This window comes from Lepidothrix coronata, unplaced genomic scaffold, assembly GCF_001604755.1.
Source record: "Lepidothrix coronata isolate B3197 unplaced genomic scaffold, Lepidothrix_coronata-1.0 Scaffold3, whole genome shotgun sequence".
In the NCBI taxonomy this organism is placed as follows: domain Eukaryota; kingdom Metazoa; phylum Chordata; class Aves; order Passeriformes; family Pipridae; genus Lepidothrix; species Lepidothrix coronata.
Genome location: NW_016690183.1, coordinates 7337549 through 7365410, shown reverse-complemented (window position 1 = coordinate 7365410; position 27862 = coordinate 7337549). Strand labels below are relative to the sequence as shown.

General features: G+C 43.1%; 2 protein-coding genes across 6 annotated transcripts in view; one reads left to right on the top strand and one right to left on the bottom strand.

Annotated features, from left to right (window-relative positions):
• The window catches only part of BLVRA (biliverdin reductase A), a 38717-nt gene extending 31191 nt beyond the window's left edge, over positions 1-7526 (bottom strand). The window contains exons 1-2 of one of the 4 annotated variants that reach the window (XM_017822153.1): positions 1621-1661; positions 246-362 (exon numbers count right to left, since the gene is read on the bottom strand). Coding sequence is in view for 1 of the 4 variants with exons in the window: in XM_017822106.1 (XP_017677595.1) it covers positions 1031-1060 (30 nt within the window). In the remaining 3 variants the exon portion in view is untranslated. Of the gene's footprint in view, positions 1-245; positions 363-1030; positions 1425-1620; positions 1728-7335 lie in introns of those variants that run through there. The other 3 variants (XM_017822162.1, XM_017822125.1, XM_017822106.1) reach the window with 3 other exon arrangements.
• LOC108500849 (cytochrome c oxidase assembly factor 1 homolog) overlaps positions 6653-27862 on the top strand; it is a 52769-nt gene continuing 31559 nt past the window's right edge. Inside the window, exon 1 of one of the 2 annotated variants that reach the window (XM_017822181.1) lies at positions 6653-6766. The gene's annotated coding sequence lies outside the window, so the exon portion shown is untranslated. The remainder of the gene's footprint in view (positions 6767-27862) is intronic. The other variant, XM_017822191.1, reaches the window with a different exon arrangement.

Here is a 27862-nt window from a genome sequence, read left to right as displayed (position 1 = left end):
TGAAGTCTCTCAGAGGTGAATGTGGTGGTATTTTTGGGTTGTTGGGCTTGGTTTCTTTCAGGGGGTGTGAGGAGTGGGCATTGAAACATCTAGTTAGCATAATTTCGAAAATAATGAGGACACTAAGAATGAGAAGTTGAAAACTACAAAGATTGATTCTGCTTTTTTAGCTCTACAAAATAAGCATTGCTATTCCTTTAAGGATAACACAGACCATACTTCATTGACAAACTCCAGTTACTTACTAACAGTAACTCAGTTCACTGTCTGAAGAAACTGAGAGGATAGTTTGTTGACCATGTGGATGTAAATCCAGGAGCACAAGTCCAAAATCATCAGCCTTCCAGTACAAAGGAAGTTCCCTGATCCAATGGGAAGAAATATATAATTTGGTAATATTTTACTATCAATTATTTAATATCTAAGTGGTATGCACTGCTTGTGACTGTTTCTAGTAAGACTTTAAAGCTTTCTTATATATGCTTAAAATAATTTGAAATATTAACCTATTACTCTTTATTTTGCAAAGACTAAACTGCAATTTGGATTTACATTATTGAAACAGATTTGTCTTCATTCCCTCATTTATTGACACAAATGACAGAAAGATGCTCAAACACTATGTTATTGATTTTTGGCACAGTGTCATTCTGTGTTCACATCTGTAATCAGAGAACCAACAGGTGAAAGACTATCCTCACTCCGCAAAAAATAATTTGGCAAATCAATGCAAGGAATTGGATAAAAATTATTTCACACAAAATCAGTTAAGTAAACTGTTGCCCTAATTAACACTGGTTGTTTTTTTTTAACAAGCTCCAACACAGAAGTTCAGCATGATGCCAGGAAGTATATAAAGGCTGAGCTTGTCTTTTCGCTGTATATAGATTGAGACTTGATGCATCTTTTTCCTTTTTTTTTAAGATAGAGATAGGCAATAGCTGTGATTAGAGCATGAAGTAATTACTAATAAAGTGTCATCGTGTTTAACACACAGATTCTGTACTGTATCTGAGAACATAAGACTCACCTTTTTCCCACCAAAAGCTGCATGAAACATGAACCCACCACGTTCTTTTACAAAAGGAAAATATTCTCATCCCCAGTTTACACGTGGGTAAACTGAGGTACAGTCTGCTGCTTCGGAAGGGAGTGTCAAACACTTGCAGTAAACATGGATTTTAACAGGATTTGGAGGAAGTTCAGCACTTCTCAAAACAAGCCCAGAAGCCACTTTGTAGGAAAGGCTTTATATGACCTCTCACACTCTCATCATGAAATGCCCTGGACACGCCACGATGCTTATTGGTTACTTCCATATCATTTACAGGCTAATACTCTTCTTTCACCGCACCCTGGATATTCTTCCAAACAAAAGACTTGTCCCTTTTTTTCTTTCCGTCCGTGACCCCGCTCCCCAAGCGCTGGCCTCTCCCTCTGCTGTGGTGGGTGTCTTTGGAGCAACGTGACTCGCAGGACTCCCCCAATCCTTCGCCACCGAGGGGGGAACGCCGGTAGCGAGCAACCTTGAGGAGGGCTGCGGGGGGCGGGGACAAAAGACGAAAGCGCTGCATCCAAATCCTAATTACAGTTAGCAAGGATTAAGCAATAGCCACTAACCTCGTAAGATCACAGAGGAGAAACGTGATCCTGTTTAAATCTCTACAACGCTCCGCAGCTCCGGCATATCACCGACCGCACGCCCTATCGCTGCCGCGGCGGCAACACCCCCTCGGCCAGGAATCCAATAAGGCTCCATAGGGGCGGGCTGTAGCCAGAGGCAGCTGGTGCAGGGAGCTTTTACTTAGGACACACCAAGAAAGCTGCACGTGGCTACCAAGGGGCACAGTGTCATTCTGTGACACCTCCCTGGGGACCTGTGCGAGACCCCCAGTTAAGCCCGCGCAGCGTACCTGACGTACGGTTTCCAAATAGATAAACTACATATCAATAAAAGGCGTTGTATGTGCTTAATATGCCTCAGTAAATGCATCCACAGAGAAAGAACGGGGAAAAAGAGGAACTTAGGATTATATATCTATTGAAATCAGTCACTATGGAATGCTGAACTAACAGACCACAAGGATTCCTGGCAGAACACCCAAGACAGGGTCCAAAGGAGGAACAAACAGTGCCAACAATCTAAAGGGCTAACTGGGTAAAAGGGATTTTGGCAGGGGGAGATCACAGCCACTGACCCACAGCACACCGACTCTAGAAACCACCGACTCAAAAGAAGGAGAAGACTCAGTATGAGGACTAATTAGCATAAGAGGTGAATCATTGAACCAATAGAATATAGAATACTACTTAATGAGAGCACTATGTAACTTGTAGACAATGAATACTGATACTTTTGTTTGCTAAAACATATAAGTAATGGAAAGTTTTGATGATGGGGAAGCTAGCCTTTTGTGGGTTACCACCAACTCCCTACTTTGCACAAACTAGAATAAAGAAATAGACATACATAGCCTCGGTGTGTGATTTGACATTGCACATCAGGTAACGAGGCCACGTGTGGGACTGTAACCCCAGCCAGGCACTACTTAGAGCCCACTCATTGCAATGGCCTGCAGACACTTGTACTTCAGCAATGCCTGTGTCTGCCCAGCTGCATCTCCTAGGGTTTACATTGCAGGATGAATCTGTGCACAGGAAATTGGGAGCTTCAACACTGGGAAATTGGGAGTGGGAAAGAGATCACTCTCTGCCTGGCTTTGCCCAAGCAGCAGGTATACAGACAGCAGATGCTGGGACACCCCAGGCCAGATGTTAGGCAAGCTCTTATTAAAGACTGTTTGCCTCCCTTTCTACAGGGATTGCTTCCTGGCCCACAACATACTGTGCTTAAGCACTAGATTTTCCTAGGATAGCCACTTTTTACCCATATCTTACTCCTAGCCTCTTTACTTGCCATTTCTTATCTACATGCAACAGGACTTTTAGCTGCTACTTTAAGGGCTTGGAAGATAAAAGCCTGTGAGGGTGCAGTTATTTACCCCCAGGCCAGCAGTTACTGCAATGAGCAGTGTATGAAATGAGGATGGTCTGAATTCCACATGGAAACTAGAACTGTGTCACATTGGGACTACATGTACAAAGGATCAAGTTCTGTACTGATTCATCTCAAACATGAAATAGAAATAACGCTGGAGAACTCAGTACCTTTTTTGTTTTACATACAAGTGTGTTTAATTCAACCCACTTCTGGTAAATCTTAGGGTGTGCTGTGTAAGTAGTCATACCAGAAGAAATCTGTCATTATTCCTTTATACTGAAATTCTGCAGATCGGGATTTTGAGAGTGACACACCTTTCTTTCCATCTTTTCTCACTCGTTTCTGACCAGTTAACTTCCTTATTAGAAAGACTTCAGGAACTCCCTTGGCCTCCTCTCAGCTACATTTCCTTGAGAAAACTTCCAGAGTCACATTTTCTGAGCCAGTTATGAAGTTTTAACTCTTGCAAAACTTCCATAGTGTAGCTTAGCTTGACCTGCACACAGAGTTTACGCTGACATTACTATGCTGGTTGTTTCAAATATGTCACAGGATGTTTCAAAACTTTTTCCGTCCGCTCTCAAACATGTTGTATTACCATAGGCTAAAGCACAGACCTATGCCACAGCAGCTTTAATTACAGTCATTACACAACTGAAATAAGGAGGAGCTCCAGAGGGTAACTCAAGCACTATACACAAAACTAACAAGCAGGAAGTTTAAAGTCTGAAGGTCTCCAACATATATGTGATATTACATAAAGGAGGATTGGCAGACCAGGAGATACAGAATTTAAAGATATGCTTCATAAGTTCAACATATGGGACAGTTAATGATTAGGACGTAACAGTATGCTTAGCATAAGGTAATGAATCAATTAGCACATGATAGGAAACCTTAACGCATAGCAGAACACGGGAAAGAACGCATATGGGAGTGATTAGAGGCAGATGTAACTCAGAGCCCTTGGATTCAATAACCATGCTCCCATTTGTACAGCCACGTGTTCTACAGGATGTGGGACACGTTCAGTCTCATAATTAATCTTATCCAAAAAAATCCAAAAAGCCCACCCACTTTCCAAATGAATCAGATCCCCAACCAGATGGAAGTGGTACAACACACAGCCAAACAGGAGGGCACAACTCTTTCAACCGCACAGTAGAGTTAGGTTAGCTTAAACCAGTCATGTACCTACTTGCTGTTTGATCCCTGTATACAGCCTGGAGCTCTCTCTGCCATAAGGTTGTTTGCTTATTCAGGTGGCTAGTTAAAAACCTCAACATTTAAATGAGCTCCAGATCTGGATAAGATTGGGAGGGTGGGGGGAGTGGTTCTTCCAGAGGTGGAACAAGATATGGGCTCTGGAGGAGTCATGTGTGGCTGTGAGAGGAGTGGCCAGGATAGCAAGAGAAGCTGGGTCCCCAGGGTGATGACAGTGGGCACAGGGAGACACCAGCCTGGAAAGAAGCAACAGCAAATAGCCCCAAGCATGGACATAGCTCTACTGGTATAACAGTGTCTTACACCATCTGTTTCTCTTTCCATGTGGAAATATCAGAAGGAGTATCTATGAATAATGAGTATTTTTCAATGCCAATAAGATTTCACCAAAATTGGATGGATATTGTATGGCTTTCATCGTTGCAAAAGTACTACTAAAAAAGGCCTGCAGGGGTAGTTAGGCCAACGCAGGCATAGCTGGGAACTGTAGACAAGCTTTTGGCACAAAATCCTTCTTCAGGTCTGAAATATATGAAACAGATTCTTCAGAAGGTAATTAGACATATAGGAGTCAGACCACCTTGAACCTAAAGGTCACCAATTCTCACAAAGAAGAGACGGTAGTGGAAAGGCAGGAGGAGAGGAAGAGAGGTTAAAAAACCTGCAGCTGTGCACACAAAACAGTCTCTTAATGCCAGGGCTTCTTAGGAGTGTAGGAAGAGGCCACCTGCTCCCTTTTTTGTGCTGTATTTCTCATTGTCTCTTTTTTGGTCATATCTGCATGTCCTTTAGCTCTGCTGATTGTCTGTCCATACCAAGTTTCTGCCAGCTCTCACCTTCCACAACCCCAGGGGTTTTACAAGTTCTAGCAAGCAGTATTAATTAATTTCTGCTACAACGTAGCAACATCTCAATTGTCAATTATTTTGTCAGTAAAAACTAAGCAATGCAAAACCATGTAATCAACTCCTGATGACAAGAGTTGACTTGAAACCACTAGAAGTCCTCCATGGGAAGAAACAGTTTTATACAGGAGAATAAAATAGCAGATAGTATTCCACTAAATCACAACGGTAAGGCAAAAAGTGTAAATAAGCCGGAATAAGAGAATATTGGATAACAAAACAAACTGGCTTGGCAACAGCACTGAGAAGAGTGCCTTACACAATTCCTCAGCCAGGAAGCACACACAACAAACATCAAAGCAGGTAGAATGCAATAAGGAACAGGAGGGGAATACACTCTGACGTTATTGGTACACTCATCATTTAATTTCAGATGAATCAAAACCGCAAGCCAAGGCTCGGGATGACATAATCCAGCAGCACTCACACACACACTTTACAAATGCTACAGCCTAAGTGCTGAGCTCAGGGACAGCGCTGGACAGCTCGCTTAAATAAACTCTGACAAGGACACCAGCTTATGTGGGACAATGGTGAGGGATAAATCTGGAATGAAAAAGATGAGCTAAAGACAGCAGTGATTAAATTAAATATTAATATTAGTGTGTGGAATTAGATGGTCAGATTGGAGCCAGAGTTTTTTGGGGGGATTGCTGGACAGACACTTGCAGAAATTCTGTTGAGTGTTTCAATTTTATTTGACTACACAAGAGTTGTTTTATGGTGTCCATTGGATCAGGGTTTGTCCTGGAAAAAAATAATATTGAAGCACCATAAAAGAGCGGATCTCTGGCAGGAAGTTCAGGTGTGGGCAGAGCTGGGGGGACCTGAATTGCTGGGAGGTCTGTGCGGTGGCAGCTAGCTGGGGGACTGCAGTTCTCTCTTTGCAGGCCTCCCACAGCTTAGCCCTGCAGCCGAAGCCACGGCTGTGGGACACCTGCCAGCTCCAGCAAGGCACGGACTGAGGAAACTCCCAACTAGGATGCCGAGGAGAGGGACCCTCGAGAAAAAAACCCTGGTTGAGACATGATGCAACAGAACACAATATAAGAAAGATATTAAACTACTAGAGAGCATCCAAAGGAGGGCAACGAGGACAGTGAAGGGTCTGTAGTGGAAACCATACAAGAAGCGGCTGAGGTCACTTAGCCTGTTTGGCCTGGAAAAGACTAAAGGGAGAACTCATTGCAGTCTACATCTTCCTCGTGAGGGGAAGAGGAGGGGCAAACACTGATCTCTTCTCTCTGGCGACCAGTGAGAGAACCCAAGTGAACGGCATGAAGCTGTGTCAGGGGAGCTTTAGGAAAAACCACCCAGAGGGTAGTTGAGCACTCGAACAGGCTCCCCAAGAAAGTAGGGAGCACTTTCCAAGCACCAAGCCTGCCCAAGTTCAAGAAGCGCTTGGACAACGCTCTCAGACACATGATGGTCTTGGGGATGGTCCTCTGCGGGGCCAGAAGTTGGACTCGATGATCCTTGTGACTCTCTTCCAACTCAGCATATTCTGTAACTCTATGACACCCTCCGCTGCATTCGCAGCGCCACCTGGCATCGCCCTCTGCCGCCCGCCGCCGGTATCGCAGCAATGGCGGCCCCCACGGCCCACGCCTGAGCCCGACCGCTGACCGCCGCTGCCGTGAGTGGGGACGGACGGGCAGCCGAGCCCGAGGCGCGGCCATGGCGGGGCCCCGCTGCCCCCTCCGCGCCCGCACCGCAGCACCCAAGCGGGCCTCACGCTGCACAAAATGGCGGACGGGGCGCGGGAGGGGCTGTGGGGCAGCCGGGGCCCAGCGGGGGCGGGAATGGGGGCGCGGGGGTGGGTTTGATCCAGGAGGGATGAGGCCGAGGGAGTACAGCAGGGGCTGCGGAGAAGGGCAGGCGCCTACAGCGGCGGCAGGGGTCAAACCAGGGGCACTGAGCGGTGGCATCGCGGCGAGGGGCGCGGTGCCGTCAGGGGGGCGTGGGCGGGCTGAGCGAGGAACCCAAGACCCTGAGAGCGCGGCCGAGGGCAGTAACCGCACACACTATCTCGCAGGGCGAGTAGCAGGGCTGTGCTTAGGGTAACTGCACTTCAGATACACCTCTCCCACTTCTAGAAGAGGGACATGAGGCAAATTTACCCAGCAAGCTACAAACAAAGCCTGATGCACACAAAATATTAAAGCTGCCATAAGGGCCTGCTCTTTCAACGTTGTTTTCACCCACCTAACTATCATTTTTAAAGACGCTACTAGCTTCCGTGCAGGTTGGAGGTGCAGGAGGCGCAGCACACCATTGCTTCTGCCCCATGGCCACCGGGCCAAAACATCCCTTGTTGTTTAAAATAGGCACAGTTTAAAAGAGGCCCAGGCCTGTGGTGCCCTGTGCTGTGGGGAATGCGTTGACAGGACCACAGCCAGTGGAAACTTGAAGCGGTAGGGCAAACATAAGGCAAGTCATTCGCACTAACTCATCTGCATGATCGGAAAACTATAGTCAGCTTTACTTTGTCATTCAGGTACAACTTGTGAAGTGATCAGGTTGTCTTGAGCACATTTAAAGTTCAGACGCTGCAAAGGAAAGGGATTGTCATGTTTCTTTAAAAGTTGAAACATTCCAATGTAAGACTACTGTGATCACTAAACCAGATGAGGTTTCCCCGATCCCTTCTTTTCGGTTCCTCCTGCTTCTCAGCCTAGTTGGTTTTGACTCAATTACTTTCTGTTCATTCACATGAACTCTTAAAGTGCAAGAAGAGAGCATGAGTTATAAGAGCAGGTTGGATTGCTTGTGTTAGAGCCAGGTTTTGATAAACTGAAGTGCTCAACCAACCAAACAGAAAAACCTCCTCCTTAATCCAGTCTCACAGGCTGGAGTAATAGCAGGCTGTGACAGCAAGATGTCCCTATTCCACTGCCCAGCTGAACATCGTGCTGTACCTCTTGTATCAGGTTTAGGGATCAACTGGATTTTTGAACGTTGGTTTTTCCAGTGCATCACAGCTTTCTGGACATGGCATACACTGCAGCTACACAGGCCAGCAGAAGGGAGGGAAAAGGGGCACGAGTGTCCTCCATGCAGCAGCAGCTCACAGCTGCACTTAGAAGCAGTGTTAGACTGCAACTACTCTGTTTTGAGTCTAAGCTTTGACTCATATTTGAGCAGTAACTGATGTTTCATATCATGCAGTAGCCAATGTTAAGGGGTTCTCAAACTTGACTAGGGGTGTGGCAGAGAAAGATGCATGCACGTTGACAGATAACAAAATACTGCCTTTCTGGCAGCTTGGTGTCTATAGACCCTTTTGTGTTTGTTAAGACTTGACAAAAACTGCTACCCTCACTATATCAACTTAATTATTTAAAGTGCTAAAATATCCCAGATCAGCCAAATTCCATTAAACACAAAGTGCAAAGAAAAGTTATCTTAAACAAGCAATGTAGCCCTTGTAAAGTTGTTTCATTTCTTCCCTTGAGGAAGAAAGGATTCTCATCAAGAGGGGGGTGAAGAGGTTAGTCAAACTTAATGTGTCACTTTTTTGTTGGATGAGCTTTAATTTTGACTACTGTAAATTGAATGAAAAAACATGGAGAATGGAGATAAGGAGCTTTTGGGATTAAAAATAAAAATAACCCCCAAACCCTTCATTACTGTCTTACAGCTTTTTCTAAGTAGTACTTTACTGTTGCAGTTCTGAAATTAATGAAGTGTGCATGGATTATTGCTGAGCATATTTTACTTCAAAGCTGGTTATTCCCCAGAAGTCAGAGGCTTTGCATGTCTGTTAGTGCAGTACTTTCCAGGCCAGTTTTCTAATACAAACTTCTGGGGTTTGACTTAATGCCAGAGAAGCAAAATAACATCCTTACCTATGCAGCTGTGACCACAACATAAAATCAAGCAGGAAGAAGAGCTGATGCTGGGGGTTGTTTTCACTACACCTAAGGCACCTTTAGAGTTGGCACTCACACAAAGAGACAAGGCCACACATGCCCTCCCAAGCATCATGGCTGTTAGGACACTTGGCCTTTATTTTATACCTACCACAATTTAGCCAGCACAGGTGAATGCAACTTACCTATTATACAGCATAGGTCCGTGTGAGCATTGTTATGGCACAGCAGTTTCCCTTATTTGCCTGTCCTGCCTTACCTAGTCAGCAGCACGGGCCTTAGAGCATCTCTGGGGACAGTTTGGTGGCGGCCCAACTTGTGGTTGTTCTGAGAGTTAGAAGGGAGCTCTAGATGCAGGCTGGCTGCATCAGATCTAGCCTTCTTTTGTACATCGACCTCACTGCTTGTCCAGCTCCCACCTATACAAGTGCCACAGAAACAGAAGTCAACAACTGATCTGTGCAAACACTTGATCTTGAAATGTTTGCATATTCAAGTGGGAGGGGAGAGGGAAAAAAGGAACTTAGCTGAATTTTTCTATTTGTCTGTAATGCTGTTAGTGACTCAGTCTACCGTTTTGAGCTGTGATTTTACATGACTGAAAAGGTTCCAGAAAAAGGCTGTATTGTTTTTTAGTTTCTGGAAGGAGCAGTTATGTGACCATCAAGCTAGTATGGGAGCTAAGCTCTTGAAGATGTAGTCTTACTTTTTTCTACTCATCATCTTCTAAGGAATAGAAACTCCTTCAGAGTGTGCTTCTGAAAAGTTACCTGATACACAAGAAAACTCTAAATTTTACTAACACTGTTCCAGTTATCAGTTCAACATTGCTTCTTAGTCTTTTTCCTGTTGTGAGCAATTTGAAAAGCATCACCAGCTACTTTATACTGACATTTGCCTTTCAGCAGGTTTCAGAGATACTTTCTGGTATTAGAATATCTTAAGTGACAAAATACTTTCATCTGGTGTAGTGGTGTTTTTTCAATAACTCCACAGCATTAATAACACTTGTGTTTAACCCCCTCAGCCCCCCTCCCCCAGGGCAGAGTAATATGCTTTTCTTGGTCTTCATGTATTTTCATTAAGTGATTGCATAGCATCCCACCAGCTGAAATATTCCCTGTTTTCAGGGCTGTCTCAGAGTACTCTGTGTATCCTCAGTACACAGCAGATAATAAGGATTTTGTGTTGCCTTTCTTACACCTCCTTACACCAAATAAAAAGTCAATCCTGATATTAATTTGATCATTCTACTAAACATAGTAAGCCCAATTATCCCGTACATCAAAATGTATTCTGCCATCGTATTTTTAGACGTCTTGTAGATCAAACTGGAGGCACGTGAACAGAGAATGTTTTCTTTTTTCATATCTATAGCTGTATCTGCTTTGAACATTGGCTTTGTAAGCTTCTCCCATTAACTAACAAAGAGATAAAAATCTTCCCCATCCCTGTGTGCCTTCTCCAGATGCGGATTAAGTTCATTAATGTCAACAGTAATCTCCCAGACTGTCTGACAAGTGTTGATCTATGCTCCAGCACTAGTGCAGATTCCCACTTTGATGCTGTTAAATGAGTTAGAGCCCAGAGCATGGGTTTGAAGCAGATTGTCTCCATGTACTGCACTTTGACTTGAACATGAAGTTTCAGATGGATCATCAGAGGCCGCACCATGGGTGAATGCCTAACTCCCTCCACAACTCAGAGATGGGAAAGTCCGTGAGAACAGGCCTGAGCTACCCTAAACAAACCACACACACAACCTACGTAGTGGGAACACAACCCTCACCATCGGGTATTTTGATTTTCAGAACAGATACAGATATAGCCAGCATTAATTATAAAAATCCAGTCTAGCATTAAAATAATTTAAAATTGATGTATTGAACCTCCCCAGAAGGAAGACCCATAAGAAATGGGAATATCCATAGGGAAATTTGAGCCAGCAGAAGTCTAGCACAGTCCCAGAGACCTTGCACTAGTGCTTTTCTGTCTTTTAGCAGTCTACAAGAGCCTCTACAACTGCTTAGGTGGTGTTGGTGAACACCACAAATTGAAGGTGTAAACACAGGGTGGTACACCAAGGTCTAGACTACTTGAAAAGACATGGTCATCTGAACAACATTCATTTTAATGTAACATGAGAAATCATTCACCCTGAGGCTGGGAAATGTATGTAGGGTACTTAGGAGGTAGGAGAAAATAGGAGGATACTCAGAATGCAAAGACTTTTGCAGATACAGAGTGACTAAACTGCCTAAATGGAGTTTGCTTTGGCAGGCTATGGGTAGAAGGAATACAAGTCTTGCCAGAGACTTAAATTAATGGATTTGTGTCCTGTTCATGGCATAAGAGAACCATGAAAGTAGTTTTAACATTAAAACCAGGCACAGAAACATAAGTTAAAAGGTTAGAGAACTGCAAGAACCTACTCTGGAAAGCATGTCAGTTAAGAGTGATTAGGATTGATTAGATGGGTTTAGAGTCAATTCAGATACTTTCCATACAGGTGTGGTTTTTTAGAGATTGCTTCTGGGCTGCTCTTTAGCCTACTGGAGAAAATAGTATAAGCCAGTAGGAGAAAGACAGACCTAGCCAGGTAAAAAGTCAAATATAATGTAGATGGACACACAGTGAGGCAAACAAGTAATGAAATTCCTTATTTAGCAGGAAGGTGTTTTTTCCTGAGGTCTTAAAACAAGGAACAGTATTGTCTTAAAAAGTCCTTCATGTCCTGTCAGCTCAGTGCAGACATCACTAAGTACTCTGATCTCTGGTATCATTTTCTTCTGATCCCTCCACAAAATTAAGACCCCTCCAAAACACATAGTTAGCATCTCTTCAGTGGCCTTCCCTGAAAGTACCCTTGCCAAGCAAGATGGAATGATTTTTCCTCTGTACTTCCTGCTCACCATTTTCTCCAGCCATAATAAAGACAGATTTCAAAGAAACACTTGCCATGTTTAATGGAACTGGTTGTCCAGTAAGTATGTTATTAATGAGCATTCTGAGGAAGGAGACACAGCCTATCTGCATAAATGAGTGACACAGCATTGTTTTCACATGACTTAAGCATTTAACTTTCAGTCAATAAAAGCTTTAGACTTGAATTTTTTAACTTGGCCCCTTAATATCATCTGTCGTTGGGATCCAGAGAGCTGCAACATGATGTAGTTCATACACCAACCCATTTTGACTACTGAGTTTAGATGTTGCTTATTCCACTAGGACGGGAAAGCAACTGTCAGCACTTAGAGCTACAATGTGAGCTGCTGCAAGAAGTTTATGAAAATGCTCTGTTAAATAGAAAACACGTGAGTTATTAGAGCTGCAGCTATCTAAGCTTAATCCTGGCATCCAGGAACATTTCCTTGGGTTTTTTACTGGATATGTACATTTGTGGACACAGCTGCACGAGCACTGAGAGAGAAAACTAAAAGCCTACATGCTTCATAGCCTCCACTACAGTTAAAAACATACAGCACAGTAGCAGAAGCAAAAGGGAAAGTTGCCATGTGCAACTTCATTGTTACATTAGGTCTAGCAATTGCATGGACACAAAACTGCTCTAGAAGTGCTGATTTTGCTGTAGTACAAGATTTCTACATGTAGCATAGTCAGAAAGCCCACCTTAAGAGCTGGTTTAGAGTAATAATACTATTCCCTGTGTCTTATAGCAGTCCATTAAGAGGATGGAAGTCATCACACACCACTTGGAAAATGAACATTAATAGCTTACCAAGAGTCCCATATACACCACATAACAGTCTTCAATCCTTTTAAAAAATAAAAATGTATTGAAACTTGTATCCTTCAAAATTTTCCACTTAGTCTCCTACCTAAAGTAGCTGTAGACTTCTGCTGTATAGTGATTCTTCTTAATACTAGAAGCTCCCAGGTACTTTCTTTCAAATTTTGCTGCCTCTCACCTGCTTGTCTTTTTAACCTTTCTCCTTTAAGCCTCACAGGTCCAAAGCTTTCAGTTGAAAAATGTACTCTTTAAGTCCGCCTTACCCAGAAGTGGTGAGGAACATGTTTCTCCAATCTTAATCCTGCTAGGTATGAAGGATGAATGCTTAAAAAAATAAGTTGTCTGAGTTTCTATTACTTTTTTTTTTCTCTCCAGTCAGCGATTAATTATGAATTCCACAGGGTTCTAAGTAAATGAGTTGAATTCCAGGGGTGTATATGAGTTACAACCACTGTTAAACACAGGATGTTTGCTTCCCATGTTTATTACAAAATCTATGGTGATCTCCACACTGCTTCCATTTAATTGAAGTTTTGCCACCAATTTGAATAGGTAGCTCAGGTCCAAATTCTTTAACAGAATGGAAAGATTTACTCCAAGTGTGGGATGTAGTAGCTCAGATTAGAAGCTGAGCCATTGCTTTTACATGATGAGCATGCCTTGACTTGATGAGGTTATTTCCTGAACCTAAACTATAAACAAGCAACCGTTCAAAGTTGCAAACCTGCATATGGGATGCATCTGCTGGAAATTATGACAAAAGCTAACAATCTGCACCTCAGTGAAGTTAGTGAAATATTTTCCATGTACTTGACTGGAGCCAGGATCTTGCTGTAGGTGCCTACACTGTAACTTTGCAGGAGTTAATGCACACTGCACAGTAAATTCCTCTGAAGACTGTTTTAGCTCCTCTTCTCCCCAGTTCTCCCTTTTTCTTTAGGCTGAGTTTTAAAATGCTTTCCTAATTCCCCTTTTAAATCAGAAACTGAGTAGATATCCTTTCAGCATTCTGCTTGAGCAACACCGTTGGCATCACTTTTACACTGTATTAATCATAATGCACAATAGTATGAAGTCTTCCATCAGAATTTGAAAGCACTTAACAAATATTAATTAAATATTACGTCTCTGTGAGGTATGTAAATAATTAGTTTTACAAGCCAGCACCATATACAGGAGAGAGAAAGGTGGATTCTCACATTAGGGCATAGCCTCCTATTTGTTTACAGTTGTTTTCTTCACAGGTGTCTAGACCTGAAGTAAGTTCCTTACACGGCTTTTGTAATGGCCGCAGTAACAGGAACATTTGTGAAGCTGAACTGCAAGACGCCTCTCATATTTCCACTACGTGAAAGCATGTCCTCAAATTTGTAAAATGCAATTGTGGTAAATCGAGTCAGTAGAGAAGACAGGTGAAGAAGAATTTGAGTCTTGAGCTCCAGCCCTGCCTTCAGTTCATCAGAACAGGCATTCCTAAACTTTTGCTGTCCTATGTTTGCTTTTCTACAGGTAGCAAAGGACTTCCTGGATGCTGCAGGCTTCCTTTTCCCAGACACATTTACTCTTTCCATCTGAAAATCACATTTAGGCAGATTTTGAGGACTTCATAAATTCATCTGGGCTTTCCAGATGTCTGGTAGCTGTAGGGAGCAGACACTTCTGAACTGGTTGCTGCATGCCTATGAGCATTTCCTGCAGTTACAGAACATGAAGGCCCCAGCAGGAGCAGCTCTGTGTGTGTGCTGTGCTGTCCAGCCATGCATATGAAGTTCAAAACATCAGAAGCAGCAGACTTGATGTAGATATATTGTGCAGCTACTAAGACTGTGCAGTTGGCCCCATGCTTTTGTGGGGGAACTACACAGTTATTTGCATATAGACTGTACATCCCTTGCTCCTGGGTGTACTGCAGCTGCTGTGTACGCACATTGTTTTTTCTACCCATGAAATGCTCTGCAGACATATGGGATTCCTACGGCTCTAGTTGGCACCACGATATACGCACTCCTCCACTAAAGCAACAGGACCCTTTCTTGTTCCACTTCTCCCTTCGATACCCCCTTCCCTTTTGATAACAAGTCCTTACACTAAGAGAGTGCTTTCATGACACACCATCAGGCAATTTCAGTTTGTAGTCCCCAGTCCTTTGTTCTCCCAGGAGTCCTTGCTCTTGGTCATCCTGCTGCTTACCTTGCACTGGTTCTGACATGTGTTGGATCCCTCCATTAGCCACTGTGACCTATTACCCTGGAAGAAAAATAGCAGAAAGGTGGGTAGCTTTCCCTGGAATAGTGAGGTAAATCAGCTGACTAAATGATTTAAGATAAAGGATCAGCAAATTTGCCAGTGATACCAAGCTGTGTGGTGTGGTTGACACACTGGAGGGAAGGAATGCCATCCAGAGGGACCTGGACAGGCTTGAGAACTGGGCCCATGTGAACCTTGGGAAGTTGAACAAGGCCAAGTGCAAGGTGCTGCACCTGGGTTGGGGCAATCCCAAGCACCAGTACAGGCTGGGCAGAGAATGGATTGAGAGCAGCCCTGAAGAGAAGGACTTGCGGGTGTTGGTTGATGAGAAGCTTGACACAACCTGGCAGTGTGCGCTCACAGCCCAGAAATCCAGTCGTGTCCTGGGCTACATCCAAAGCAGCATGGCCAGCAGGTCAAGGGAGGTGATTCTGCCTCTCTGCTCTCGTGAGCTCCTACCTGGAGCACTTTGCCCAGCCCCAGGGCCCCCAAGGTAAGAAAGACATGGACCTGTTACGAAAAATCCAGAGGAGGCCACAAAGATGCTAAGAGGGCCGGACCACCTCTCCTATGAAGACAGGCTGAGAGAGTTGGGGCTGTTCAGCCTGGAGAAGAGAAGGCTCTGGGGAGACCTTAGAGCAGCCTTCAGATATCTGAAGGGGACCTACAAAAGCTGGAGAGAGACTTTTTACAAGGGCCTATGGATAGGACAAGAGGAAATTGTTTTAAACTGAAAGACAATAGGTTTACATTAGATATTAAAAGAAATTTTCTACTGTGAGAGTGTTGACACGTTGGAACACATTGCCCAGAGAAGCTGTGGAGTCCCATCCCTGAAAGTGTTCAAGGCCATTTTGGATGGGGCTTGAGCATCCTGATGTAGTGTGTGGCATTGCTGCCCATGGCAGGGGGGTTGGAACTAGATGTTCTTTAAGGTCCCTTCCAACCCAAACCATTCTATGATTCTATGATCAGAGGAGTACTGGAGCTGTTGCAAGTGCAGCTGGGAGGCTGGGAAAGAGATTGAGAGACTTGACCTCTCACTTTTGCAAGTGGCTTGTTAGATCAGCTTAGCTGCCTGTGAAGTGGTAGTTTGATTTGTTTCTTTTACAGAACAGAGGCCCTACAGTGCATCTTTTTCCTCTCCTCCTTGTCATTTATAGCTGTGTCATTCAATCTGGGAAAATTTGGGTGGGTTCACAGTTTTTGTCACAACACCACATTAGAATCTTTTATTTGGAAGGGTTATCAAGGATTTTCTACATCATTCTCCTACAGGCAATTGCATATAAGCTTTCTTTAATATGTTTCTGTGGCCTCAAACCAGTTGGGTTATTTGGTCTTCCACTGTTATTTATATGTTGGGAAATAAAACCATTGCTATCATCATGTTCAGATACCTCTATGCTTTTTAAACATGCTTTTTCAGATTCTACATTATCCTCAAAGAAAGCTTTGAATCAGTTGTCTTTCTCACTTGAACTAGTTTCAAAATTGTACCTAAAGCTAAATACAGCTCCTATATTCTGAGGAAACTGCTTTGAAACAAAACAGAAATTTGAGAAGCTTTGTTAGTTGCTTCAGAGAGAGTCAAGCACATGATATGTTCCTCCAAACTCCCTGGAAAATTAATAAACAAACAAACAAATAAATAAACAGTTTTTTCCCTACTGCCTAACATCCAGCTAGATTTGAACTGGAAGAGCAGAATATCACACCTCAATGAAATGCTGATTATTCCTTCAGTATTGTTTGAGAAATGATGGAATACTTCAGTGCATTAATAAAGCAATTTAGACATCCATCTGCCACAGTGGTGAAGCTCAGAAGATCAAAAGAACATTCTCATCTGCTTGACACACACAACACCCAGCATTCATTCATTAATGGCATACTTTCAGCGTAGGTTATAACTGTACACATTGTACAACAAAGCAGTGCCGTGAAGTCCTCTGTCCCTAGGGAACAGAGGGAGGAGGAAAAAAAAGGCTTGTTGATTAAAGCATTCTCAGTGGCTGAGAACATCACTAACTCTGACATGTTTGACTGTGAACTTCGAAAGGGTGGGAAAAATAACTGCACACCACCATCTTCATTTGACTGTGTTGTTCAGAATGAATCCCCCACTGATAAAATAATTCCTGATAAAAGGCATTCTAGCTTTCCGAAGTCATACACTCAAAGCAGACGCAGTGGGTGTGCGTTGTAGTATCAGTGCTCTGTCAAAAAATGCACAAATTAGTGGTTTGTGTCTGCCCATATATTTTGATGACAGAAAGGTCTAAATGTATGAGTTTTAAGCCAAATATGACCCATTTTAGGTTCTGAAGAAAAAGAGAATCCATCTTTCTCTGGCAGATTAAAGAGACCAAACCCATTATCTTTGTCCTGTTACCTGTTCCATAGGGTCTCTAGCCTAAATACCTAAACTTAATTGAAAAGCAGAAGGCCCATGGCAGGGGATTTGGAACTAGATGATCTTTAAGGTCTTTTCCATTGTATAGTTCTATGACTTGCTTATTGGTTTTGCATTTTTAGAAAATAAATTTTCTCACCTCTGGTTTAGGAAAATTCCAGTTGTAATGATGCCAGCTGGGCAGATTCCAGGTCACAGTCGTTCCTGGCATGGTAACATTGACTTAGCGGCAAAGCACCAGGAACGAATCTGGCCCTGTCTCTCCATGAAAGTGAAAGTGTGTTAGCCAGTTGTTTCAGCATGCAGAGTAATGTGCCTTAGGATTGCACACAGCTAATCCTCTTTATACTTTGCTGACTGTAACCTGCTTAGTCTTACATGAAATGTATTCGTCGTCTTTTCCTGAGCCTGATCCAAAGCCTGTTGAAGTCAGTGGAAAGAGTCCAGCTATTTTTTCAGTAGTTTTGTAGCTGACTCTATATGAACAGCTGGTCTAGCACTGAGTCTTCTAGTTGAAAGACAACGAAAATAAGCAGCACCAAACCACATTGGACTCAGTGCTGTATTAAATATATAAATGAAAGTAATGTGAAACTTGTAAAACCAGACTGGACAAAACACTCTGAAACATGCTGCAGGGAACAGTCTAGTGCTAGCAGGGGAATAAGTTAGCTCTTTAATGATTCCTTTTCCATAGCTCTTACTTTTCCACGTATTCTGTAATGTAACAGTACTTTTTTCTCCTTGGGCAAATAGCTGCCAGACAGCAGCCCTGGAATGAGAACATATGTAGTGTTTGCTTTTATCTTACATTACAAAAGAAGTATGAATGCCTTGTGTTATTCCAAGTATAAAATTACAGGTGTCAAATCCTTTGGTGCATTAAGTGCTGTGCCAGAAAAGTAATCCAGTAAAAATAGCTATGCCCTGTCAAAGCTGAGCAGTTAGTATTGTTATTACGGTTCCTTGCGTGGCTCCAGCAGTGGAAGATGGCACAAAACAAGTGTAAGAGACCAGCAAGAGACTTGCCTGGAATTGCCCAGAGCATAGAAAGACAGGAAGATGAAAACTAGGTAAACCTAAGGGCCCAAGCTGAGAATCTGCCTGATCTGTTTTGCAGTTGGTTTGAACTCTAAAAATGTGGTTAAACAAAAGCTGGTTAACATCTTAAGGGCTGATTTTTACCCACAGATGCCAAAGAATTATAGCAAAGAGTGATTTGTGCTTGGTTCTGGGTAGTATATGGTTGACCCTCTGTCCTAAGGAGTATACCATTTAAAAAGTAGAATAATATTTAGCTGGAAGGGTCAAAGAATTTTATCATCTCTATATTACAGGTGAGAGTGCAAAAACAGGGGTTAAGATGGTTTGGCTGGGTTAAACAGTCAGCATCTGCCTGGGGCAGAGGTCCCCTAAATGTTGTCAAGTGCTTTACAAACAAGGCCATCCCTACCAACTTGTGGCATGGTTGAGAAGTTGTGAATGAATGTAGGTGGGGAAGTTTGCTGTGGACCTGAACAGGAGATACAAAACCAGGACATAGCAGAGTACAACATGAGGTTTTGGTATGTGAATTTCTCCTCAGCAGAACTTGGAGAGCCACACACACTTTATGCAGCTTCTGGAAATTAAGTTGTACTTTTATTGTCCATTCCACAAAAGCTGGATTTGAAGAAAACCTCTTTATTAGGTGATGTCCCTGAAGGGGGCAGAAGAGTCACTGCATTCAATACTTTCTCGAGGTCCTCAGTGCTACTGTGAAACCTCGACAGAGATAGCCTGATTTGCTAAATTGGGAATATGCTGCTTCTGTCAGTATGGATGTTCAGAAGTTTATTAAAGGACATAGCAGCTGACAAGTGAATCTTTAATCCCTGTCAAATCCCTTAGTTTATGACCAGTGTAAAGCAGTTCATATAAAAAAGAAACTTTTGCTCCTCAATTCATGTGTGTTTCCAGATGAGATGTGTTTACTTTCATAGTGATAATCAGAACACATTTTACTTATAATTTTCAGGATGAATTTTGGCTGCCTTAAAAAGCATTCCCAAAACGCCAGCTCTCCTCCTTTACTTCTTGAAAACCATGGGAGTCATAATCGGTGGCCATGCTGGTATTTTAAGTAAGTGGCACGAAGGGTGTGGCAGGCTGCATAGTATGCTGCTGAGCAGCAGGCCTAATCCCGATGTGTAGAGGCTGCAGTTGTGTTAGAAGGTCAGAAACGACAAGGACAGGTAGGCACCAAAACCTGCCTGTCCTGACAGAGATAGGAGTTAGGGGGGTAACGGTCATGCGTGTTGATTTACAGGCAACCTTTTAATTTGGTTCCTCTCCTTCTTTGCAAACCACATGCTCTTGCTCAATGTAAATATCTCACCCTGCAGTGACTAGGTTCCTCTTTCATGCAAGTTTCGTTTCCATTAATCTGTGAAAGGACTGTACCAAAAACCAGAATCAGCTATGAAGGGGGTTTTAATTTCTGAAAAAAAAAATCACTGCGGTAGATTAAAGGATGCATCTAGTGCACCTCGGTATGCTGTAACGTGAGCTATTTGTTCAATAGTTAGCTCTAGTTAACTAACATGACTATTCATTCTAAAATAAGCACCCTGGCAGTGTTTGCTCCCAGGCAAATACTTGTTCTGCTACAGTTCTTTCTCAGCTCAGCTGCCTCTGATCCCCTTTGCAAGTGCCGAAGTTGTTAGCCTTTGTAGTCATGAGAGTTAATTACCACTCATTTTGTTCACTTTTCTGCATGGCCAAAAGCTTTTATGTCCTTTACGTGATTCAGGAGTGGAAAGACTAGCCTGCATTAAGGGACTGTTTCTTATGCAATGTATGATTAATAGTTGCCAAGAAGTGGTCTGCCACATGCTACTGGCAGGTTGGTGGCTGTGCAGCTGCACTGCTAATTACATAGCTGGGCTGTTTAAACATAGTGTATCTGATGGTGGAGATAGGCTCCAGGGCCCTGCAGGAGATTGAGGTTAGGTAAACTGGGCCACCTGGGAAGTGGTGGCTAGATGTGGCATCTGGGGACAGATGGGATGGGTCTGCTGGGGATGAAGTATGGAAATGTGGAGAGAACAGCTATGAGCCATGATACGAGCCAGTGAGTAAAGGAGCAGAGGAAGAAGTCAGCAGCAGGCGAAAGCAATTCGTGTAGCAATCAGCTGTGCACAGCATGGCCCTTCGGTATTGGACTGGACTCCCTTAGTGTTGGGAGTGGTTGTGGTAGTAGGAGAGGAGCATATGTTATTGTTTAGCTTTCATATCAGTCCAAGAAAACTAGATTTATCTCCCAGCCAAAAAGCATTGTCCCCACAAAAGTGAATATTCAAACACAGTGCACTTTAGTGGTTGTGGCCTGCAGTAGCAGGAAGCTCAGCAGAGACCTCATACTTCTAGCATCTCTAATCTCTGGAGTTTTCTACTTGAATTATGTTTTTCCTTTTCAGCTAAATAAACCATAGTGAAAAGCCTTTCACTGTGTGCTGAGATACTCTCAAGTGCTCTTGTTTCCAAGGGTTACTTTATGGGCACAGCGGTGCAGCCTCAGAACAGAGCTCTTACGTGTCCCAGTTACAGAATTACTTCCCGTGCTGCTGACAGCTTGATTTGTGAAAGAAAAAAGAACAAAATAGCAAAACAAAACTCAGCCCACAGCCCATACACGAGAGAAAAACAGTCTTGCTGTGCTATAGAGGAAGCATCAAACACAAACATTTCAAAGGAGGAAAGCTTCTAGTCTTCGTGTACATGATAAAAATCCTTTTACAAGGATAAGTCACATAACTGTAACTATTTTTAAGCTTTAAAAGTTTCCTGTTTAATACCTGTGGGATAAGTCTGTGCAGCTAGCTGGAGGCCAATTTTAACCTCGAACCATTGAAATCTGTTTACTTGTGGCTTGGTACAGAGCTGGCCATTGTGGTTTTTTCCTGCTTTGAAATAAGGGATATCTGGGAAACCTCTAGCACCACCCCTGCAAAACAAAAAATCCATATGATTGACTGTGCACTAGATCTGTTTTACTTAGCTGCCAAGTGTTGCAAAGTAGTCAGATTCTGAAAGTGGGGCTAATCAAGCAGACGTCTGACTTAGAAATTCACCATTATGCCTTTATACTGAATAAGATGGTCAGTAATAGATACTAAGAGGACATAAAGTGCATGTATAATTGCAGAATTGTTTCATTCTGGTTTGAGACTAAGCGGTAGTTAGAGAAGACTGAACTGAGATGTGCTGCTGTCTAACAAACAGTTTTATTTCTAAAGCGAAATCTTATGGCGATGCTCTACAGGGCTCATGATTCATACATCTGGTAGAGTGCTGAAGGGAACTGTGTCTTGATTGGCCGCTTATAAAACCAGGATTTTGCTAATAAATGCATTCTTCAGAATTACAGCCCAGCAGATTCTTAAATGTGGAGTTCATGGCTTTGTCTTGAAGAGTAGTCTCCTATGGTTACTGTGTACTGTGTTTTTATGATAGGTGAGACAGCTTCCTCCTGGCCACTTAGTTATGTCACTATTAAATGGAGAAAAGGAATTGCTGATGACCTAGTCTAAGAGGGATAAAGCAAACAGCAAAGCACTGCCATTTATGAAACAACTTGCTTTAAGCGCATTCTCTAGTTAGTCTAAGTCATCAGTCATCAAATATGTTTATTGTCTTCTTCCTCCTCTGTCTTTCCCTGAGCTGTATTATAAAGCAGTGCTTTGACTGGAATTGGGAGTGCATTATGGGGGGCTGCTCCTGAGAGTAGGCAGGGACTGAGACTTTTGATAGGGACTGAGCCAAAGCAAGGAGAGACGAGCAGAGCCCAGGTTGCAAGAGTTGCTTGAGTCAAGTGTTGCTTCTTAAGGAGGGCTCTGAAAGGATATATGCAACCATGGATAAGCCATGCATTAGTCCAGCAACTTCCTTGATGCCTGTTCCCTATACTACCTCTCATCCCTGGAGTTGCCTCTGTTGCTTCCTTCTGATGCAGGCTTTGGTCCCAGACTGGATATTTCTCTCCGTGTTATCTCCCTATTCTCAGTGCTAGGATTTCCTGTTTTAAATCCAGAATTTTGAGAGGAAAACAATATTCCCTGGTTATGAAATTGAATAAGTCAAACATACCTTTAAATAGCTGCACGTATTTCTGGCAAGAGAATCTGAGACTGCAGGCACAGATCAGAGTGAAGTGCGGCATATAGTGAGCATCCCCAGTTACCAAACTGAATATGGCCACCCAAATGGTCATCTTTTAAAACTAAATGGTACAGGTGAGCAGCTGTATTTTGTTAAGAATTAAGAGAGACACAGAGGAATTGATTTTCCAGAAATACTAAACTAGGAGGCATTGCTTTGTTGCTCACAGTACACAATTTTTCCTAAAGTCAGCCAAATATGCAGTTTTGGAGATGTACTTCTAGTATGTGCTAAGCTCAGGAATCTGCCTTCACTAGTAATTTAACATGTCAGGAATGTTTTCTTCTCTTCACATGTCAGTATATGCATGTGTGTTCATCTGTATCTGTGTGTATATCCCATTATTAACAGTGAGCACTAAGTTTAGGCATCAGGGATGAAACGGACTGTAAAATTTCCATGCCATCTGCCCAAACAGCACTCTGGCTTTAAAAAGAATGCTCAGATGTTTATGAAAGCTAGACTGAATGATGATGATGAAGTCTCTGTGTGAGGGAAAGCACTCATTTCTCAACTGGCAAGCTTTTTTAAAATCAGAAATTTTTGCTATCTGATGCACTGTCTTTCAAATTTGTGATTCCAGTATTCTGCTTTGTTAAAACAGCACGTAGATTGAGCAAAACAAAGTTAGTGGTTTGACAAAATGTTTTGATATGTTGTTTTAATTCGAGAGAGGGTTTCTCACCCCTCCATGGGAAAGAGCTGGTGGTCAGCATGGGCTGAGGGTGCAGCGACCCGAGTTTTGGTGACAGAAGTTGTGTCACTGGTTTTGTTCTTCCACAAGAACTATGGGATGAAAGCAGCACCAGGGGCAGCAAATTTGTAGAGGAAAAAATACAAATTTGATTACAATATTGGTTATGCTATTGGTCAAGTTCAGCCAACTGCATTTGTGTTGAGCAACATCCAGAGCCTGCTGAAGCCAGTGGGAGTTTTGCCATCAGCTTCCCTGAGGAGTAGGATTTTGCTCATTGTTTAAATTAGCCCTATCTTCATGGGAACATATGGAGCAAATGCAAAGGTTTTGAATTGAAGAAACCAGTAAGCAGCTTTATGCATTTACTTTGTTACTCAGGTAAAAGCTGAGACAGCAAAACCCATCTGCTAGACCTTCAACACATCCCTGTAAAACTCATGGTGAAGTCAGAGCATTCTTTTCTATTTTATTTATGGCCCTGGCTGCCTGAATGATTGCATCTGGAGCTCAGATGTCTGATGCCCTTATTGTAAATTAGTTAACTTGAAAAACTGCACACACTGTCAGATCTTTGCTGTGGAAATGCCAGGCTCCATAGTTGAGGTGCTTTTGTGTGTGCATATGTTTTTTTACGTGAAAAGGCTCTTGAACTTTATGCATAAACACGGTTCTCCTCTCCTTTTTTTTTTTCCCCTCCCTCTTTTGTTACAGACTGTGGACTAACATTGAATATTCAGGGAAAGCTCCCCAGGGAGATTAGGGACATGGACAGATTTTAAACAGAGACTTAATGCATGGACACGAAAGGACAAACATTCTAGTGGGAATACTAATGCAAATTCCCTCTTTGGGGTCAAAATGCATTAAACAGCTGCTTGCATGCTAAAAATGCTTTTAAAATCAATAAAGATTGGAAATTATAAAATTTATAAATAGCGATCATGCACAGTGAGAATAAAAGTACTTCACTGACCCTTTTGTTATAAATCATACAACAGTATGTACCAGTGCTAGAGAGAAGCACATCTATGAATCCCTTTCTGCAGGGCTCAGAATCCCAGATCCCACTGAAACTTACTTCAAGCAGAATTTGTCTGTATCCTTCCTGGAGGGCTATGGGAACTGAGACTTAACAGCAGTAGGAATTAGATGCCTTGACATGAGTAAACTGCTATTATCATCAGTTACTCTGATTAACTGTTGTGGAAGATAACCTGTTGCTATTTTTAATGAATCTACATTAAAAGAATTTGAATGAAGCCATTGCACAAACAAGCAGTAATAGTACATATATTTGGGCCTGCTATGCAGCAACGAAACTCAAGTGGAGTCCAGCTGTAAAAATGGGCAACCTGGATGGGTCAGCATCTGAAACTGGATTGAATAACAGCAACATGGTAATATCAAAGCCGCAGTGTGGCTTTAATTGCCACACGGTGGGTATTTATCATATAGCTTTGTGTGTATTTAAGAATAAATGCAATGAAAAAAATATTTCTGAAATAACTATATTGCCTTACCATTGCTGTACATTTGCCTTATGGGTCCTTCAACCTGACTCAACATCACTGCTGAGACCTGGTCACTGAAATGGAAACAAGTGTCATTTACAGTATAGAAGTGAAACAGCACCCATCTAATACTTAGATCATTTAAGTTCCCATTGTGGACCACATTTTATTACCTGTGCATTTTATATGACCCATTGCCTCTGTTGCCACATGCTGTGGTAATCCCTAAAAAAGCTGCCACTAAATTGAGGCCCTTTGTTTTAGATGCTGCATGCTTGCAGCTGCTGGAAGCATTTGACAGCTTTGAACTCTGTATTTCTTAAGTTCCATCTTAGCAAAAGAACAAGTCTGCATTGTGGAGCCCTGCAGCACACTGCTCTGCAGCCTGCAGCTTTTCATTGCTGCCTGCCTTCTGACTGTCCCCATAGCTCTTTCTTTTGGCTCCTCTTTGCTTTCTACCAGTTCAGACACTTCTTTCCAACCTCACAGCTTTTTCTGGTCTGCCACTCCTAATTGTGCTTTTTAAACCATTCCTTGGAGACATCTTCTTTGCACTGAAAGTTGTTCCCAAGCTTATTCTGCAAGCCAGTTTTGAGGGTTGTGTTAGGTGTATGTGTCCTGCTTGCCACTTGGAAGGCAGCGGTAAGAAATAGGAAGAACTGCAGCTGCTGTTTGTAGGAGATATAATTTTGGATTTTTTCAGAATGAGGTGGCCTCTCTAACCTTAGTCTTGCTCTCAGTAATGTATGTGGTGTAACCACATGCAACAGCTTGTGTTTTGAATGTTAAAGAGGACAATTTCCTGTGAGAACACAATTGCTGTTGACATATATGGCAAGACTTCATGATGTCTGCACTCATACATGGCCATTGAAGCTAATGGGCCAGAGAGTCAGACCCCTCTCCGCAGGCTAGTCCTTGCTGAAATTAATACTCTGTGAGCCCCTGAGATGGTGCCTCTGGTGTTAACCAGGGTGCTTTTGCATGCCCCTGCTTTTCACCCCTAAAATGCACAGATGTCTCAAAGTAGTGCCACTGTTTTGTACCTACTTCTGCCATACTTGTCTGTTTCTCAGAAATGCTTGGAGAAGACAAAATGCTAAAGGGAGAGCAATTTTCCTAGCTTGTGGTATGTACTTTTCCTCAGAAGGTGTGATGCACTGTGAAGCTGCCTTGAGTTCTGCTGCTGCCACGCCACCGGGGCTGCTCCCCGTCGGTCATGTGCTACATAGAGATGGATTAAAAGGTGAAGAAACCAAAAAACGCAGGACTGGAGAGTGAAATGAAGCCGCTTTCCTTAGTGTTCTTCCATCCCGAGGGGAAGGTGAATAACGCTTGCATGTGTCCAGAAGGTGGCACCGGCAGCCCGAGCCTGCCTGCAGCTCTTCCCTTGTCCGGGCCCAGCCAGGCGGGCAGCGCCGCCCCGGCTGGAGACACCCTCGCTAATCCGAGGTCTCAGCCTCCTTAAAGGCTCTCAACCCTTTAAGCCTGTAACCAAGCCTATGCTCTCATTGCCTGGCTCCAGGCCTCTGAGCCCACGGGTGACTGGCGTGGGGGGTGACCAATAAACACTGCTGTGATTGGGATTTTGGGACTTGAATAAGCAGCTAAGTCCTCTGAGCAGCAGAAGCTCTAAGCAGCAGGATCTTTGCCACCTCATTACAAGATTAGTTTTGCTGTTGAAGTGGAGAAAAGCCTGTCTGAAGACACCATTCAGGATTGGTTTTTTTAAAGGATGTTTTGCGACAGCTGCTGTGTGGGCACTGCCACTCTGTTAGTGGATGTGCATGTATTGATGCAAGCAGTTGAGTTATTACTGGCAGGCATTTCTCAGGTGTCACAATTCCAAATACTAGAAGACGAGACGCTGGTTCATCTTCTCTGTTTTGGGAAAACCTCTATGAATGTGGAAGGTAGACCTAGAGCAGGATTTTTGCACTGTGATCTGAGACATTCGGCCAAAGCCTGGGGTGAGGAGACACCTTGGGGCTGGAGGGCCCTTAGCTGAGGACCCCTGGGCAGTGAAACCGTTTTGCTGCAAAGGAGAGCAGATAAAACTTTCAACCATGCTTAAGGAGTCAGACAAGTTAGGCTTTTCTGCAAGAGCAGTTCTGGCTGTTATGTTTGCCTTTCTTGTGATGGAAGATAGCTTTCTTAATTTAGGCAATGGTTTTCCAACCTCAGAAACCACAGAGATCCATATGAAATTTTGGAGATATCCTGCTCTCTATGTTGGCCAGTCTATCCCCGTTTTCCCTTACTAGCATTACTGCTCTTGGTTACAAAAAGAAAACACAGCATATTTTTCCCCTCTTTTCTTCACCCCATCTCACCTCAGCAGGAGCCAAAACCAGGCTCCTGTGCCTACCACACAGAGCCAACTGCTGTGGTAGGAAGGAGAAGACAGGCACCGGGCCAGCTACCAGCTGTGGCGCCGATGCCAGTCCTCATCTTCCAGCCGCTGCCCTCCGTTCCCTCTGTGGCCACCGTTCAGTCCTGAACAGTTAACAGGCAGGAGCAGTTACTTGAGGAAAAGCAGTGGTCTGCCTACTGATCCTGTTCATCACTTTTGTGAAAAAAACCCAGCAAAACAACATCCAAAATAACCCCCAAACTCCCAAAGCTCTTGTCTGTGCTTGTTCTTAGGCGCTATTAGTTTTCATCTTGTGGCATGAAATTGAAAAGCTGTCTTGAATAAAATCCTGGTATCTGGGCACAGTGTGTTACTATGTGCCTTCAGTTTAACAGTGTCCTGAAAGGACCCTTTTTTCTTTATAGCTATATACTAAGTAACTAGAAGTAATGGTTTTACAATACAGATAATTAAGTCCATTTAAATTTTAAAAAGGTTTTACCACTAAGGAGGAAATGTGTAGGTTGAAAATAAGGAGTAGAGGAGAAATTGACTTTGTGCTGGAACAGCTTGCTTTTTCCCAGGTGCTTATCTACTGTTGATGGCTCTTGGCATTGTGCATATGCAGGAAGGCAGAACATGCAGCTGGACAAGAGGGCTGCATACAGAGAGAACATTTTTGACCT